The sequence below is a fragment of the Trichogramma pretiosum genome, unplaced genomic scaffold (genome assembly GCF_000599845.2).
Source record: "Trichogramma pretiosum strain Unisexual culture from Peru unplaced genomic scaffold, Tpre_2.0 scaffold23, whole genome shotgun sequence".
NCBI lineage: Eukaryota > Metazoa > Arthropoda > Insecta > Hymenoptera > Trichogrammatidae > Trichogramma > Trichogramma pretiosum.
The window spans coordinates 986,543-1,006,612 of record NW_019641629.1 but is presented as its reverse complement, the minus strand read 5'-3'; the positions used below and the strand labels follow the sequence as shown (position 1 = coordinate 1,006,612).

Below are 20,070 nucleotides of genomic sequence, written 5' to 3'. Positions count from 1 at the left end.
GTGGATTGTAAATGAAATGTAGACAAAATAAAGTGCGTTTATGATTACTTCAGAGAAAAATCGCTTAGAACTTTAATGTTGAAGAACATTTTAATAATAAGATTTATCAAAAGGATCCTTATCTATCATCCGATCTGTTATTAAAATAACATTGACTATCAATATGCCTCAAGTTCTTTATGAGATTGACATGGTCTCCCAGCCAAATACTCGTGAATGTTGTAAAGGATTGTTATTTTATATAGCTATCGGCAAAGTATCACGATGGTAGATTGGGATCCTGGCACAGACGCAAATTAATGAAAATGAATATAAATGTAAAAAAACGTGTATTTATGATATAATATCTATGAAAAAATAAATTTTTTCAGAAAGAAACGAACGTCGACGGTGAATTATTTCTGAACGTACTTTTACGATCTTACCACAAACGGCGCACAGAGTTGTCGAGAATTACATACATATTGTTCTTGCTGTCCCACAGCCGAAAGTAAACACTTTTTCGGGCGCTTCAGTTTAAACGAAATTATTATTTACTGCCTGAGGGAGTCGTAAAAATCGCGTTTATGTGCGAGCATTGGTCGTGTGGAGAAAAAAAACCCGCCACAGTACACACAGTTTATCGGACTTGATTACTAATGATAGTAGACGATTGACTAATAGGTTTGGTATAAAATATTTGCTTTGTTCAAAAGACGTGTCTCTTGTGTAAACTAATTAATTTTCTTTGATAAAAATGATTAATCAAATTATTCTACGTCCTGGCGATGAAAAATGCTTATTCTTTTTTAACAACTTGAAAATATGGTCAAGCCATAGTTGTTCGTATGTCACGAACATATTAGATTCGCAATAACCAGAATCTTTTAATTTGATATTCAAATTGTAACAGTTGCATTTATTAACGATTGAAAATTCAATAATATTTTGTATTGTGGAATAGTATCTCGGATACAAGACTCCATTATCGGGGAGTAGAACAGGGTTCAACGAATTCAAATTTTTTAACGGCTCGATTAGAACGTCTAGAATCCAACGCTGATCATAGTTCAATTTTTTGAGTTTCAGTCATTCGAGTGGAAAGCGATTCGACGACGGTTGCACTTGCCCCCCTCGCTCTCTCGTAAGATACATCAGCTTCATAAATTACCAGTTCAAGTGCTTTTATAATCTCTATAAATATATAAATACGGTTTATGGGTTCTACTCAAAGTGTGTAACGTTCAGACGCTTTTGCTCGGCGATATACCAGTAGCGAAAAATCCGTTGGATTGATTATCGCGATAAAAAAAGAAGAAGAAGAAGAAGAAGGAAACTCGTCGTCGTCGCGCCGCTCCGTGCATATAATTTACACATCGTCGCGTGTTTACATCGAGTCGTCGCGATACATAATATAAAAATATATATCGACGAGTACATTTAATCACGCATACATGCGTGCAGCGGTGCCGCTCGCGGAAGAAACATAAAAGTAAAGGTGGTGCGAATCGTCCGAAGAATGCCCCGTTTTATATCGTCGCGAGTGCACATATAACAAGACTGCTAAACTCGGCGCCAATAATACAAAGAGGGAGAGAAAAAAAAGCGTTGTTGTGCCTGTTGGTTACATTATACGGAGTCTCTTGTATTATATATCGGTGAGTGGCGCGCGCTCATGGCGGCGGCTCGAGGCACTTTAAGGAGCTCATAGGCCACTGGCCAGACATCTCTGTGTGTAATACATACACAGTGTACACACGCATTAAATCCGCCGTACGTATTAAAAGGCAAGTCCGAGGTGTATCAGAGGCCCGCAGCAGTAGCAGCCGCCGTATGTACGTGGGTAACGCGTGTTGCCAACGTCGCGGCGCAGCTCTCGGCTATATACTCGGAGACCAATGAGCGGGGACTCGATGACACCTGTGGCTCTCTCGGCGCAGGCACAGCAACACAGCAACACAGCGCAGCAGCAGCAGCAGCAGCAGCAGAGGCATATAAGCATATATACACATAGCAGCATACAGCGAGACGGCAAGTAGTAAGCACAGGCCAGTAACGTCCCAACTGTCATGCCAAGCGTGCGTCCGTGCGTGCGTCGACACCACCACCACCACCACCACCATCGGATCCAACCGCCACCACCACCAGCAGCAGTAGCGTAGAGCTTTATCTGCGCGCCTTCTTTCTCTTTTCCACTGCTTGCGAGCTGCACATACAGAGCGCCGCGCGGCTCTCTTGGTCTCTCTCTCTCTCTCTGCACCTCCTCCCGCGCCGCTCGTCGTCGCGTTAGTCGTGGTGTATAGTAGTAGTGGTAGTGTGGGTATAGGATAGTATATAGCGTTATATATACTAGTGTAAAGCCCCACCGTCCACCATCAGCTGCTCCCAATTACTCGGCGGAGATCTCTCGACTTTCAAGATTCTTTATCGCTCGCCAGAGCGCACAGTGTCTGTGTGTGTGTGTGTGTGAGTGTGTGTTGTAAAGTGTTTCTTTTTTTTTTTGCTTTTTTGCTTTTCGCCGTGCTCGGCTCGGTGCGCTCTCGGTGCCGATACGTACACACAACAACGCGCGCGCGCACATACATACGGACAGAGTGACGCGTGTGTGTGTGTGTGTAAGTATATACGCGGATATACATATTACATTCGCGCATATGTACAAATAATAAACGCGCAAACAGCAGCGCATTAACGCACGCGATCGAATCGTGCTCGCGCTTCTCTCCTCTCTCTCTCTCGTTCTCTTTAAGTTCTTTGTGACTTGTGAATTATTGTTATAATATATTGTGAATTATACCAGCGAGTGAGGTGCTGTTGTGTTGTCTCTCTGTCCCGCTTCTGTCTCTCTCTCTCACTTTGCGAAAAGGAACGAGCAGCAGCAGCAGCAGCAGTCGACCTCGACACATGCTACGATTGCTATACGGCCGCAGTAGCAAGTCTCTCTCTCTAGCAGCAGCAGGTCATCGTGTGTGTCTGTGTTGCAGTAAACAGCATCTCTCGCTCCGTCTTTCGCTCGCGAGTGCGCGTGTGCTCGATACATATGTGTGTGTGTTACATTAGAGAGAGCAGAGTATAGGTTATTTAAAATCTATCCTCTATCTCTCTGTATCTCGGCTGCTGCCATATCGTCGTCGTCGTGATCCGTTTACTCTCTCGTCGTCGTCGGCGCGTCGGCGGCCGAAACTCTCTGTGCAACACCGTAGTGATTACCGAGTGAATTCAACAATTGTGTGCGAATAATAATAATAATAATAATATTCGATACGAGAGAAAAATCCTGTGTGTGTTTTTTTTAAAAAAGTGAACAGTGTCGGCGCCCCCGTGGTGTGTGTGATTTTTTTATAATAATACACAAGAAGAGAAGTAGCAAAGCGAAAACAAGTGCCGAGAGTGTTTAGTCGTCGATGCGAGAAAGAACAGCACATAAGCAGCGGCAGTAGCAGTAACAGTCGTGTCGCAGAGTATATAAATAAAAACAACCGTCGAGGAGTGTGAGAGACAGAGATTCCGACGACTACGCGACGAGGCCGATATCGTCGAATTTGGGAAGCGTCGACGAAGACGACGAAGACGACGACAACGACAACAGGCACAGGCTCTCAGCGCTTCGTGTGCCTGGCGCTGTCTAGTACACAACGTTTTGATTTTTTTTGTCTCACTCTTCGGCCCCCGAAATTCGCTAGGTAAGTCGCCAGTAATATCGCCTGTGAGAAAACACAGTCATTTACATCTACTTTACACGGGCTGCATGCGCGTCTGTAATCATTGAAGTCGCAGCAGCAGCAGCAGCGGCAGTCACGTATACACATTACGTACATGAGTTAATACGTATACATATGTAAGCAACAGCGGCAGTGTACGCGCAGTTACGTACCCGCGATACATACACACACGCATACACGCATAGGTGTGTGTGTGTACGTGTGTATTCAACGCATAGTAGTACATACACGCGCAGTAGAATTCCTAACGCGGACGACGGCGACGACGACGACGACAAACTGCCGCATATAGTGTGCTCTTGTGACTGGTGCTACTGCTCGGCCCGTGTGTGACATTCCGTCCATATACCACTACTTTATCAGCGGCACACACACACAACCTCGGTGTGGCGATACGGCAAGTCTTGGTGTGTGCGATACACATTTTATAATATATAATAAATAATTGTCCATAATGTTAGCGTGCGCTTGTAAAGCGAGGCGGTTATGTAAACAAAAATACAACGGCGGGCCCGCTGCCATATGATAACGTAGTGGTAGAGTAGAAAATTCGCTCGTGTGTGCGTGCGAGGAGACTATAATACATATAAAGAGAGGCATATATCCGAGAGAGGAGTCGAGGAACGCGAGCCTATATCCTATATATATAACGCACACAAGGCACGAGACGCGAGAGAGCGGAATAACCGAAACGTAAACAGAGACCTCTTCCGCGCGGCTTTCCCTATATGCCGCGTGTGTCAAAGTTCAGATATTTTCCTCGCTCGTTAAATACGCTGCCGCCGCGATTTCTGCTTCTGCCGCGGCAAAGAGAGCCTCCTCTTTCTCCTTCCGTCTGTCATTGACAGGCAAGAAAAGCGTGTTTAGCAATACGCGTCGTCGCGCGACCGCGAGAGCGCTGTCAAAATATTTGTTGTTTTGCGTATGTACGTGTATGTGCGCGCGACCGTGTGTATGCGTGTATACGTGCAGTTGCACCATGTCCTGTCCTTTCGCCGCATTACGCGCGCCTGCACACACACACACTGACACGCACAGACACACACGAACGTACATACGCAAAAGTAACTTACGCATGACTACACACCGAAGTTTTATACGCGCGTGTGTGCACGTATATTACGGCAAACATACATTCGTGCAGTCTCGGACGCGCGCATGCAAGAAAGAAAGACAGAGAGAGAGAGAGAGAGAGAGAGAGAGAGAGAGAGAGGCAGCAGCAGCAGCAGCAACAACACCGCGCCGGCATATTATAGGTTAACCTCCTTTCGATCTTTAGCTTCCTTGTGTCTCCAGTTTTGCTGCGCCGTAAGTATGTGTGCCTCTCGCGTGCGTGCGTGTGTCCGCCTCTGCTGCATTTTATGTAGGTATTATGTTGTGCGTTGTGTTGTGTGTTGCCTTATAGGCCCCTCTTCGACGTTTGTCATCGCGCGCGCGCGCGCGCGAGCGAGCCGAGATTACCTTGTGTACCTTTAACGTCTGGTATTTGTGTGTGTGTTTACACACACGTACAGTTTTTTCTGCCTGTCTCTCTCTCTCTCTCTCTCTCCGTGAACTACATGTAAACTGAAACTGCAGCACGTTGCATCGCCGCCGCAGTACTGCTGCTGCTGCAGTCACGCATCAGTAGAATCGCGAGCGCGTTCGATTTTCCCGCCACTTCTGGGAAACTTGGCGTCGTCTCTCTTACGTCCAAGTGTGTGTAAATGTGTGTGTGTGTTTGTGTTTGAGCGTGCCTATCGCTTGTTATATATAAGGTGCACGCAGGCAGGCAGCTCTCGAGCAATGTGCAATGGCCAACAACACAACGTGTGTATGTATAATAATATAATATATATAGAAACGAGTCATTGCAAATGAATCGCCGTATACTTGAGGCCCCGAACAACCCGAGTAGCAGCGCATACATTATATTGAAATTGCCTCTCGCACGCACATACACACGATCGTGCGACGACGAACGAGACTTATTGTTTTGCTACGCGTATAGGTATTACATTTTTTTATACTTTGTGTCAGTGCACAGGCAGGCAGGCAGGCAGGCAGGCTATAAGGCAGGCTCTCAGTTATAACCGTACGTATTGTCGCGCGAGGGGAGAACGACCGATGCCTTCAGCGTCGTCTCGCTCGCTCCCCATCGGGCTCTCAGCAGCAGCAGCAAGCAGCTATAGCTAGCTAGCTTCCCTCGATCGGCGCGCCGATACAACCCTAAATTTTCTCACACGAGCATCTGATATTTATAATTATTATGCAATGTACTTGTATATGCCGCTGACCGCGCGACTCATTTTCGGCTTTATCATTAAACATTTCGTAAAAATCGGGACGCGCGCGGTACGATTGAATGAAATCATTTTTGTGCCCCGATATTGGTGACGAAGGCGCGCTCGGTGCAACACACGCGAGCAATAAAAAAGGAAAAAACCGTGCGAGGGTCCGACCGAAGAACGGCACATATGCTTATACGTCTATAAGTTCGTAATACAGGTTTTTTGGCGAGGTCGCGCGCGTACATGCACACCTATATGTACAAACGCTCTTATAAAATGTATTCATCGACGACGAGGAGGAGAGCCGTATGCAATGTGCGCACAGCGCACAAAGTGTCTCGGGCAGCAGCTCCGACTTCTACTTACTCTCTATGCCCGTCCGGGAGGCATATAGCCTGTGCAGCAGCAGCAGCAGCAGCAGCACCAGCGGCTTCGGTGTAGCATGTGTTTATATACACACACTTATACACGCGTATCGTGTATAATATCTCTCTGCTGACTGAGCTCTGCTGCCTGCATGTTGACGTTAATCTGTCCATATATACATATGTGTGAGTGAGCGTGCGCAAATACACGTACACAACATCATCGCGCGCAGTTCGCGTATATTATATATGTATAGTGTATGCGAGAGTGCAGCTGCGCGCACGTGCGTATGTGCACTGCTGTATATGCAGGCAGGATATATCGGCATTTATATATACATGATTCAGTTCTCCTCGAATGTGTATATATACGCGCATTTACGTGGATTCTGAAAATGTACGTGCATATTATACCTACCTTACACGTACACTGGCTTCGAATTGTTTTCCGAACGAACCTCGGATGCTAGTTAGCGTTTCTTGGCATTGAATATTGGGTGATCGACGTCGTCGTTCGTGTGTCTTGGAAATTCGGGGAAACGCGGCTTCGCGATTAAACTGCTGCTTCTGCTACATTATATACTCGCAGAGCTATCGATAAGAATCGAAGAAAAATACATTCACACATAGTATGCGTCGCGTGTGTCGTATTATGTTACGCCTCTCGTTTAGTGGGAATTATTATTCGGAACAACCGGAAAACCGCAAGTTTTTAACTCGACTGGTGTCGCTGCATCATCATCCGTCAAACGGGCGCCTTTGGACACATGTGGTCCGTAACTCGATTCTTTTGATTCATTGCTTTTCTTCGGAATCTCGGAAAATCAATTCAAGTTGACAAGTGTCCATTTAATAAGTAAAATGGGAACTATTCGTGTACAAATACGAGCTCTGGTAATCGTTGCGTGTCATAGATAGCAATTAAATCTACACACGAGACATTAAATGCCGCGCCTATCGATAAAACAAAAACAAAAGAAGTTTCGAAATGTATTTTCGTGCCTTTAATATTGAAGTTCGGAAACTTCCATAATCGTAATTAGACGAATCATTTGAAACGTGAGACGACACGCGACGATCTTAAATTACTTTCGTCACAATGAGAGACGAATGATGGATTGTTTTAAAACTCGGTAGCATTCTTCAAATCCGTAATGATCAATTATCAATTATGCATAAAAATTTTGGAAATATCTTCTCTTGCTGGTCTTTGACTGTATCAAGACTCTATATAGAACTTCTCTCTCTCTCTCTGCGCCGTCGATATCGTGAAATATCTGACATACCTGTAATTGCCGGAAATTATCATCGCATAACGGGAAATATTCTACAGATGTAGTAGTAGTAGTAGTAGTAGAAAGTTACGTCACAAGGTCTACTGGCTCTTTAAGTTTTAAAGTACAGCGTATATATATTTCGTGATAGAAATTTTTGGGTATAAGGATCGTTTTATATTCATTATAAAACGAGAGACGCCATAACCGTATTCGTGTAATGCTCTTGCGACTCCAAATTAACGAGGCATTTAAAAAACTTTTTCTTTTCTGCGACAACGACGACGACGACTACGACTTGCACAGAGGTATATAATGTACACACACACACACAAAACTATTGAGAGTTGGTCGCGCGCAGTCGGCCTGTCGTCTTTCTTTCTTTCTCGACGATGAGGTAATTAAATTGTGCATTTCATAACCGCGCGTGGAAGGTTGTCGATCTTGTGCGAAGGTCAGCTTCGTGACCCGCGCGTCAAAATAACTCATTGTAAATAATCATATGTAAACAAAAATTTTCAAGTTTAATTAGATTTTATCATTGAAAACAAGTAAATATGGCTATAATTCAGCGCGGACTGACGTCGCGCGCGCGGGCACACACTGACGCACGTACATTTAATGTGTATAATATACTCGCGCGCATATGTGCATGTGCGTAGTTATTAATCGAATATATACAAATGGAAAATTTGCTCGGCGCTCGAGCTCTCGTGTACCTGCGCTTATGCTTCTTATACGTTCAGCAGCAGCAGCAGCGGCAACGCCGGCGTAAAAGTAAAGTGAAAGTTTTGTCACTCTCCTGATAAAGCACTAATTCTTTTTCGGATTTTTGACCCTATCGAATCGCGAAAATAATCACGTCATGGGGCTTATACTCCGCTTTTTCGAGCTCGAATCGTTTTGCTCGCGATTATATATTTCAATTGTCGGTCGTATGTGCGTCTTGGTCTCTAACTTGCGGCGTGCCCTGGTGCACACGGAGATTATATACGTGTGTGTAGCATGAATATATAAATGTGTGTGTATGTATACGCATTGGCAAAAGAAATCGAGGGGCGTTGCGTCACATATACACTTATACACGCACACACACACACACACACACACACACACAACCTCGCGAACACTTTGAAAAAGCCCCGAGAGCCTGTACACCGAGCCTCTATACGTATATACTGCCTGCACGGCTCTCTGACTGACTGGCCATGTAGTTATATGTCTTTTATACGTGTATACGTGCCTCTCTCGGCAGGCGCGAATTTAAATGGGACGCCGCCATCGCTGGAGTATACGGTTGCGCTCGTTTTTTTGTGCGCATTATGTGCGCTTGTAAACGGCGACCTTTACATGCTTTGTTTGAACTTAGTTCGAGAGAATCATATCGCGCTCGATTTTCTCGAAGTTATATCGAATACGTGAAAATGTATACGCTTTTCGGTGGGGTTTTTCAATGAGTCGAGACTACATTGATTTTGATTTTTGTCTTCGTGACATTAATATATTATAACGAGTAAATATAAAGAAAAGCTAAGACCGTGTACTGGACAACGACCGGAAAGCTTTCATCATCCGTAACATCGATGCACACATATTGCTAACTTGTTGACGGTTAAATCAGTCGTTCGTTTCTCCATTGTATGTAGACTCGCGGCGTAACTTTTGTTGTATATCGCGAATAGCGTGTAATACGGAAGTACGTGCTTTTAATTATTTAAAATATGAAAACACGAGGCCCCGATTTAATTGAGTTTTTCAAACCACGTCTCGAATGCGAGGCAAACTTTTGCCGTTTGTTTACGTATTTAACATCTTAAAAAACGAGAGCTAATACGTCGCTAAATGTTTTGAAAATTTTTAAGTAAACAAAAAGACGAATGGGTACCGAGAACTCTCGTGTCGGGATACCATGCGCAATTACTATCGTTTGTAAATAATTAAACTAATGTTTTTCGAAAACTTCGAGTATAGAACGAACGTTGAGCGCGGTTATTTATTCGTTTCCCATTCATAAAAATCTTGACATGAAAGACTAATAGGGTTTGCATTGGACGTTATACGGGGTAAAACAAATTAGAGATTTTTCATAAAAATTATCAATTGCAGCGAACGATCATACAAACACGAAACAGCTGTTGTATTTTTTTTTTAATTTACATAATGACGAGTACGTACGATTCAAGGGAATAAATGATAATATGCTAAGCATGTCAAGGATTTACTTTGGTGCGATGTTAATGGCGCGCTTATCATCGAGCAAATTTTGAACATTACTCGGTACATTGGTTTACAGGGTACATGGCATTGTTGTTAAATCAATTTAACATGACTCCAGAAATTTAATGTTATCCCGAATGTCCTTAGTCATGAAACTGCTTTCTTAACCGTTTCAAAATCGATCTTGCTAATAACACAAATCGAATCGTCACAGAGCGCAAGTGTAATTTTCACTTTTGCACGACTGAACAACTTTTGAATACAATCCTATGAAGAAACACACGGGAGTCGCTGTATATACGTTGCATATGGTTGTTCCAAATCAGGCGTAAAGCAGACACACATACCCATAGGTCTTATGGCAGATCTTAAAAGCGAGCTACGTCTAAGAGAGTAACGCCATCATTGTCGACCAGTGCCGTGTACTGTATATCGCGGTGTGCATGTGTGTGTGTGTGTGTGTGTGTGTGTGTGTACGTAAGGAGTACGTGCGTGTTGCTGTGTGCATGCTCGAGACGACCTTCGTATTTCGCGCGCTGAGCTCTCTCTTTTACTCATGAAATCCCCGCGCCATGCGCGAGTACTGCATACCTATCTCTCTTTCTCTTTCTCTCTTGTTTCTCTCGTATACATGGCTGCTGCAATAGTTATATATACCCGATGTAAATCGCTGCTTGCATTTTATGAACGTTATATAATGAGCCTAAACTCATTTTGAGGACGAATCAACAAAAGAAATGTACCATATTGCGAAGAAAAACCAAACGTCTCATTGCGTTTGGCTGACTTATGGTTCTAATATTTTATAACAATTACGTAAAATGTTGTAACGCGTAAATAAACAAACGAATCATCAAGCCCGATTGTACTCAATGTTTATTCTCTCTTTGACTCGAGTATTGTAAAAATTTCATTAAAACATTCACTCGACTCTACGCTAATAGATTCAAACTATTCGAAATCCTAATTTTAATCGAGTAAAAAATTTCGGATTCTCGAAGAACGAAATCATTGTTTATATTAAGGCGGAATCTTTGCCTTTTTTTTATACAATGTCGATCAAATGAATTAGTGAATGGTCGAGTGCGCGTCTGCCCGAGGAAGACAATTTTTATTGGTTTGTTGCATTCCCGCATACTGAGTGCGCATCGCAACATTCGCTTCTCTCTCTCTCTCTCTCTTTATACATATATGAACACACAAGCGAATGGATTCCGGAGCGTTTTCTTTTGCTGTGTATAAAGTGGAACGACTTACGGTACAGCATTTTCCAGTTGCCGGCCGCGCGCGCACGCTCGGTGCCGAGCGAGTTGCTACTTTTTTTTTCTTCTTCTTCCTCGTCTATTTTTTAGCGCGATGACGTGTACGTTTTTAGGACATAAGAGCGCAGTGTTCGAGTCCACCTTAACACTTCTTAAATTTAAACGCGAAAACGATCGGCTTCCGCATTTTTAATAATTATTTCGCGAGTTGAAAATTTTCTATGAACTGATTGCGACCCATTTTGAGTAAGAATGAGGTAGCTGTTACCAAACTTTTTCCTGAACATTTGTTGATTATTGTTGCACAAGTGTGTATTTGATTTGGGGTTCTGTGGAAGTGATGTTTTCATTCAACTTAATAATTGATTCTTTTGAACTTGAAGTAATTATAGTATTAAAAAAATTGAATGAAAATCAATGAAAATGAATGCATAAGTAACATTTAAATTTTCACAATGATTACCCATGGTTAGAATGATTATTTGGTGTACGAAAAATTATCATTGTTTATTTCTGATGGAAAACATTTCGTGATTTGATATGACTTGATATTTCGTCATTTCTATTGAAAAATGCATGATTGCTATTTTGCACGTGTAAGATATGATGAAAAACAAATGCTCATTACGACAACATCAACAAAGCGTTACAATAAGACTTGTTAATAGCTCAATCATTTTTACAGTAGTTTATTTCCAAACAATAGTTCTTTCAACTTTTATCAGTTAAAGTTTCCATAATCAGTATCTTTGAGTATATCTCAATAACTGGACTTGAATTCACGGACAGATAGAAATATTATTTAATTGCTACCTACTTAAAGCGGTGCTGTAGATTGCAAAGAATATAGCCAGTTTATTAATTCATTCAACAAAACTGAATTGATTACTTGGCCGAACTTTTTCCTTCAGTTTTTTCACTAAATATTGATATGATTTTCCGTAACTTTATACATACAGTATCTATTTGCAAAGTTTTATTCATAATTTATTTTTTGCTTGCAGGTTTTGGACTAAGTTGGAAAATGCTTATTGTGTAACGGTCTTGTTCCGAGTGATGACAACACAATATCGAGATTCAAGGCTCGCAGCGTGCCCAGCAGCCGAATTGGGGCTAGGTTAAAACAGATAAAAATCGAATTGCTAGCACTAGACATAAATCAAGCAAAAAACGAGAGTACTATTACAAGTGGAGTCAGGTTGTAGTGGCTCAGGAGAATATGAAGTCTTCCAGCGGCTACTATGACGACCGGAATCATATTTACAAAGTCTCTAACAAGTCCACGTAAGTTAATTTTACCTAGTACTTTAATTAACCTACATCACATTATCCCTACACTCTAACAGTAATAGATAAACACAATGCACCCGTTCAGATTTAAATTTAACCGAACTTGAATCGATCAAGTTACCTTTGTTATTTACATTTTTCCAAATTTTCTCCGGAAATTTTCGGAAAAAATTTTTCTCGTTAGCATTGGTAGAGCAGGTTAATTTTCCGAATTAGACTCTAAAAACAAAAAATTCTCTCCAGCGGGGAATCGAACCCCGGTCTCCCGCGTGACAGGCGGGGATACTGACCACTATACTACTGAAGACTTGGAATTCGAAGTCGTCGATTCGAGATTTCGGAGCAATCTCGACTCCGAATTAGACAGAGCAAATGAGACACCGTAAAAGGCGGAGCAATCGATATTTTTTAAAAGTTGGAGTAATCGCGCGACTCTGTTTAACTCGGAGCAATCTCGACTACGAAATATATTTAACAATTGAGACTCCGTCAAAAACGGAGCAATCGATATTTTTTAAAAATTGGAGTTATCGCGCGACTCTGTCTAATTCGGAGCAATCTCGACTCCGACTTAGACAGAGCAAACGAGACTCCGAAAAAACGGAGCCATCTTTTTTTTCGATTCGGAGTAATTGCGCGAATCTGTCAAATTCGGAGCTATTACGACTCCGTAAAGTTCAGAACTAATAGGACTCAACACACTAAAGCTCAAGAAAAAAGTTTTATTAAAAGTCTGTGGTTTCTTAAAAACAAAATTTTGTCATCCTCCTCCTCCACCCTTTACTCCATAATAGTCCAATTTTTATCGTAACCCTAGAGGATTTAATTACAACTTTTCGCCATAATAAAAAATTTCATATCTACATATGGAAATAGTTGAAAAAAAATTCTAAAATAGTAAGCCATCAACGAATCATCAACGATTCCACAATTTATCAGTTCGTAGGATGTCTAAAGCAAAAAATCTATCCATTATCGATCATACCTTCTGCAGGTGCATTCATACATATGTATGAATAGTAAGTTAAGAAAGACAAGGTCACGCAAATGAGAAACTTGATGATCGAAGGCCCGTCCAGGAACGTGCGTTACGCATTGATCATCAAGGATATACCATTGCAGAAAAAGTAGTACAATACAATTACTGGGAACCACACAATAATATTAAAACGTAGAGCCTACGCCAGATAACCGATGTGCTTTGAAAATCTGGTTGGTGCGCCATTTCTGCACATTAGTCGATAAATAAAATTCGAATCAGTAAAAATATTCTCATATTTTTCGCCAAGTGACTTTTTAAGTCGGGACTTAATTTTTTGTATATGGTTGAATGTGACTTTTTAAGTCGGGACTTAATTTTTTGTACATGGTTGAATGTGACTTTTTAAGACGGGACTTAATTTTTTGTATATGGTTGAATGTGACTTTTTAAGTCGGGACTTAATTTTTTGTATATGGTTGAATGTGACTTTTTAAGTCGGGACTTAATTTTTTGTACATGGTTGAATGTGACTTTTTAAGTCGGAACTTAATTTTTTGTACATGATTGAATCGCACTGGCGTACTTCGTATAATATCCATCCCGAACCGCCGTCAAGAAATTGAGATCAATTGAAAAAAAGATTGTCAAGGCTATTTGAGAGTAATCGAAAACTAAATTGTAAATTTTTGTTTTCATTTCCGAAGTCGAGTGCATTTTTTAAATACTTCTTATTTTCATCGGCCATTTTTCGATATAAAAGAAGTGAGAATGTTAAGATACGTTTAACAAACCACAGATGTCAGTCAACTTTGAAAGTTTGCTTACTTGCGTATGTCTGTCTTTTCTTTTTTATTCACGAGGTTTCTCTTACGTCAAAGAAGAACGAATTTACAATTTAGGTCGTGTGGACGCCTATATAAAATTAATTCTCATCTGGCGAAACAAAAATTACTCTTTATCTATAGACTTATATTTATTTTATCAAGAAACGTGCGTTACTGTGTGCGAAATCAGCCGTGCAAATTATAAATAGATTAAATATTAAACTTTGGAGTTTGATGTAATTTACTTTTTTTTTTATCGAGGTATAACTAAAGGACTTTTTGAAAGGTGAAAGTCAATCTCTATAGATACATGGCATACCGTTCGAGGAGAAAGAAAGGGAAAGGCTGTATAATATTGCAGGGTACAGTTACGTGTTTACGTATGATGTCTTGCTCTAAAAGTGAATGCGTATCAGCTGGATCAACTGATAAGAATTTTCAAATTTTACCATTTTTACAAGAGTTCACTCGTTCAAAGTTAGTTCTTGTGCATTCGATCAATTATCACGAACCAAATTACTTTCCAAATTAACTTTAGTTACCACTTATTATTTATGTTTCAAGACTCTTCCTTTAATTTAAACTTTTATAACAACATTATAATATTTGACAAATTAACTATTCCACCTTGAATACTTTCAAATTAACTTGCTTATAAAATATCAGAAAATTTCAATCATGAATAACTTGTATTAAATGTAGATCAGATAAAATGGTAAGTTTCGAAATGGGTGCGTGAAGTTGTGAACTTCATACAAGGGTCAGTTTATGATTCAAATGTAAAGAGGGTTGCAAATATGCGAGTATGAAGTCGTTAATCGCCCTTATCTAGTATTAAATTTATTGCCATATGCAAAATTAGCAAATTGTGACCCGAATGGCTCATGACATCAGCTATATCCGGATTCCTGAAGTTCACTATACTATTATACCAGCGATTATCGAATCACTCGACTTTTCATTAATCAGCTTTCGAGCACTACATTATCGCATCAAAATCCATACTCCTTAGAAAAACTACGCGTGAATTTATATAAATAATTACATGTTATTCGTTGTCTGTGTGTTTTACGAAAAAAAACACGATTAAATGATAAAATAATGATGTAAATTTGACGATTGCAATTAATTTCTTATCTGCGGTTGCCACTGAAAAACCTTTTTTGTTACCGGGAAATACAGCTACCACATGAACAAGATAAAATAATTGTACATCGAATAAGCGCTTGAAAATAGACATTGATAATATATTATTCAGTTTCGAGTAAATTTTATCGTTCCATATGTGTGTTACTCAAGTCTAATTGATGAAACTCGAGCCTCTCGATTGCATTTTTACAAATAATAATCAGTTATTTATCGGTTACGATATATTAAAAAAAAGTGTCATCTTACACGTCCCTGCCGTTTCTCATGCCGAAAGTATTACCATATTATTTGCAAAATTATTGACCATAGTGTGCACCTTGAGTATATTGCGCATACACGCTTTTGTGCGCTATTGATTTCCTGGTAGTGACAGCGGTGGTGGTGGCGCGTATACAACGCCGAGTCTTGCGTGAACCCTCTATCCGGAAATGGTACAAAAGCTTACAAAAGGTCCTGGTTTACTGGAAAAAAAATATATCTCTTTATTGGATTTTCGAACTTTTTCTTGGCTTAAAATTATAACGTAACAAAATATAAACATTTTAATCTGTCAATTACATTAAAGATACTCAATGTGCTTACATTTTTACAAATACATTTTGTGGGTGAATAAAGAAATAAACGTGAGTGAATGAGATTATATTTTAATAATTTTTCATTAAATTTATAGTTTATTCTATTACAAGTACTCAGTACAACGTCGTGCTAAAATTCAGAGAAATTTTTAACTAAAAGTATTCTTTTTATTAAAAAAGCCTTTGGTATTGCAATCTTATCAGAGTGAGATTGTTTACGCGTGGTCGAGATAATTAATCTACCTTAAGTTTACATTAATAAGTTTCAAATCGTTTCCTAAAACTTTGTAATTACAGTTATTTGCGTTTAAGCGCGCGAGATTCAATGCAAAATTTTAATTATATGCAAGCAAAATGTATTAAAGTTAATTTTCGATGTGGAATTCAGATTTAAACTTCGAAATTTCAATATTCTGGCTATTTATACATTATGTATTTTGTATGTAGCACTAACACATCATGAATCTCGTAATATTAGTAACGCATAATAATATTGGTTTCTGTAACGCATTAAATCTCCAAGTTAGTAGTAGACGGAGAAATAAGCATAATATCTGATCGTGATTATTCAATTAAATCGTGGTTTATCTTTCCTCTCTTGATGCCATTGACTTAATTATAGTGGGAATGCATTGTATTATTGTATGGTAAAATATTTTCTCTTACACGAATGATTGTATTCCTTGAAACAAATAGTTTATAAAAACAAATTATTCAACTTTTTTTTTCTTCAAAATTTGCACGTTTTTAGTTCTAGGCTTTAAGTGTGATTTCAAAAGTAGAAATATGAAGATTTACTTTGTTCATAGTAAAAAATTCAGTAACTTGAAATATCTTGGTAGCTGTCAGCATGGCAAATTAATAAAATGTACGATAAGCCATTCAAAGGTGAATTGTGAGACAAATTAGGTATTATTTGACATGTTGCAACTACAAAGAAATCACTTGATAACAAAATATCTCTAACGTGTGTTTTAGATTAATTATTTAATTTGTCCGATTTTTGTTTTCTAAGACGATCAGTTGATTGAAAATTAAAGTTATTTTATTTTTTAAAGTTATTTTATTTATAAAATTTATTGAGTTGTATCATATCGATGATTCAAATTTTAAAGATCTTCATTGCAAGTCATATTAAAGGTCGGTAATGTAGAGATTCGAAAGTACAGACTCTCGCGATATCTTGATTAAAGCACCAAGTAATTTGAAGTTTTTGAAAGAATTATACTTCAAATCGACGTGAACGAGCTCAGTGAAGCATAACCTAACTCTTTTGATTTTTTTTTCTCCTACAAAAATGTAGTCTCTTAAAATCTGTTTAACATTCTTTTGAAAGTTTCGTAACAAATGTCAAAACAAGTGTTATTTTCACATTCGACAATGATGGAAAACAGGTAAATAGAATAAAAAAACAGTTAGAAAGTATCTCTCGTATTATTTCCAATTTGTAACTCTATCTGATTTTCGCGAACATCTATCGCGTTCAAAGTTCAATAGACAAATACGATTATCCACTAATAGAGCATCGAATCGTTTCTTGACTCATCATCACTATTTATAAAATAAAAAAGAATAACAACAGCATTAATAAATCAGTTTAAATAAAAACGATAACATCGTCAATCACAATAGCAACAACAACAAAAACAATAATAACAACAACGCGACATAATTGTAATCGTCATAATTGGTTACTGTTATGAGAGCGTTGACAACTTTTTGAGATGAGTCAGTCGCGGCTTATAGAGAAGAAGAGGCATGTGCACGCGAAACCTTATATAGATACGGATAGGTGTATAGGTGTATAGGTGTATAAGTATGCGATGGGGGCACTCGGAACCCATGGATGCTCGAGAGCCTCGTATAACGGCTACATAACGAGCTCGGTGTATATAGACGATACACACAAGTTAACGCATCATTATAATACGTCGTGCAGCTCTCCATACTCCGCCGGTACAAGTAGGATCTCTCCCCGCGATGTCGTCGTGATCTTACTTTCTCGCTATCGGATAAGCTATTCCCTGTCTTTTCTCTGCGTTATCAGCCTGTGGCTCTCTGCGGCGAGCGAGAGCTGTCACACGCTCGCAGCTGCTGTCGCTGCTTTTTCTGCTACACACCAGCAGCAGCAACAGCAGCCCACCTTGTGTGTGTGTATACATGTCTGTCTGTCTGTCTGCTCTGCTCTCCGTGTGTGTGTATGTATACGTATATAGATGTAGCCGTTGCAGTAGATATATCTGCGAAAAATACATATATAGGTATAGAGCGCTTATTATAATATAACACGAGAGTCGAGGCGAGCGAACGTGCGGATCGCTGCTTGCCTGCCTGCCTGCCTGCCTGCCTGGCCTGCCGAGTATAGAAGAGCGGGGGAACGTTAGCTTTGTGTGTACAGAGCGGCAATATGGCTTCCGCCACGAAATGCTGCCTGCTACTGCTACACGGCATAGAGCACGGCGCGCACTCCGATATAATTTTACTCCATTTTTCGTGCTCTTCGGTTGCAAAATCAGTTGGCTCGAAGGATCGATAGACAATTAAGTGGCGCACAAAGCCGCGAGTGCTCGAAAAAAGACCATATGTTCGACTCATCGCGCAAATATCCTCTCGCGTATGTATATCTATATTTCAAAGAGTTCGAGAAAAAAGAAAAACAGCGCATACTACTACAAGAGCCAAGAGAGACTGCGAGTGAACAATAAGTTGTGTATATGCATATACAGATATATAATATACATGCAGCCACCGATCGTCGTATATGTTATATATCGTATACGCACGCACGTATACATAAATGCACATTATTGTACGCAGATGAGTGAAGTGAACGGTGTTTGGCGCACGCACAGGAGAAATTTATAAACAGTAGCGCACAAGGCTTCTTATGCGTATGTATTTACATGCAACTCGACACATTCGTATCAATCCAACAAAAAAAAAAAACAAACAAACAAACGAATTTCAATCGCCACTTACTACCTCCACCGCCATAAAAAAAAATCATATCATCATCTCTCCTTTTTTTTTTGTTATGCGCAGAATTATCATTATACGTTTGAGCTTGATATTTACATACATCATCATCGCATATACATTTATACGTATATAGGTTCTCTCGCTATATAGGCGATCGACATTTATTAATTACGTACTCGTGCGCGCGTATACATGTGTTGGGCATTGATTATTACGCGTGTTAACGATCTTATTATTACCGTGTGCGTATATATAAGTTTTTGCTCTTTTGTAGTTGGCGTATAGCTCTCGCGGAGGAAAATCGCTTACGGTGTGTCTATGTGTGTGTGAGTGAGAGAGAGTCGCGTCGATGACGATGATTGTTATGATGCTTATACGCCGTGACGAAAATATTTAAAAGGCTGACGATATTTAGAAGTCGGTGGAACTTTAAAAAATAAAAAGAAAAGAAAAGAAGCAGAAGAAAAAAGAGAGCGTGCGAGAGAGAGAGAGAGACAGAGAGAGGGAGACGGAGCGAGAATAAAGAGCGCAGAGCAGCAGCGGCGAGGAATTTGCGCGAATATAAAAGGTCGAACGATCGAAATGCTCGATTTGGAGATTCGAAGAGCGAAAGAGAGCGAGTAGTATAAGCGAGTAGCGCTTTTATAGATATATGCGTGTGCGTTTATATGTATACATATATACGCGCGGTAAGAGAGAGAGAGAGAGAGAGAGATAGAGAAGGCGCGCGAGCCATATAGCCGTAGCAGCGAGTGAGGCAAGAGAGTTAAAAGGTCTTGACGAAAAGAGTGCATCCGTCTCGCTTGCGCTACATACAAGCGGCCAACTCTCGTATACACACATAGTAGTAGTAGTAGGTATATACGACGCGCCCCCGCCACTTTTGCCGCGGTGCACGTGTGTCACGAAGCCCCCGAGGTGGGGTTGGAGCCGCGCGCCAGGAGGAGGAGGAGGAGGAGGGGGGGGGGTCGTTCGAGTCTCCGCCGCCGCTGCTGCTGACTGTCGTCGTCTCTTGCAAGTGCTGCTCCTGCACGCTGCGGTGCGCGAAAACAGCAGGCAGTGCCGCCGCCATCCGCCTCTGCATGGCTCTCCTCGAATATACATGTATATGCCTCCGACGACGACGACGACTCCGATTCTTTTTTGCACGAGTATTGGTGTGCACACTCACACATATATACG

General features: G+C 40.4%; 1 protein-coding gene and 1 non-coding gene across 4 annotated transcripts in view; one reads left to right on the top strand and one right to left on the bottom strand.

Moving 5' to 3' along the window:
• Nucleotides 1-2,236: 2,236 nt before the first annotated feature.
• The window catches only part of LOC106654838 (dentin sialophosphoprotein-like), a 71,057-nt gene continuing 53,223 nt past the window's right edge, over nt 2,237-20,070 (top strand). Inside the window, exons 1-2 of one of the 3 annotated variants that reach the window (XM_014374906.2) lie at nt 2,237-3,662; nt 12,094-12,373. In XM_014374906.2, the coding sequence (XP_014230392.1) occupies nt 12,309-12,373 (65 nt within the window). In that variant the 5' untranslated portion in view covers nt 2,237-3,662; nt 12,094-12,308. Of the gene's footprint in view, nt 3,663-12,093; nt 12,374-17,216; nt 17,304-18,358; nt 18,801-20,070 lie in introns of those variants that run through there. The other 2 variants (XM_023459156.1, XM_014374908.2) reach the window with 2 other exon arrangements.
• Nucleotides 12,615-12,686, bottom strand: Trnad-guc. The gene has a single exon. It is a non-coding gene; the product is annotated as a tRNA-Asp (tRNA).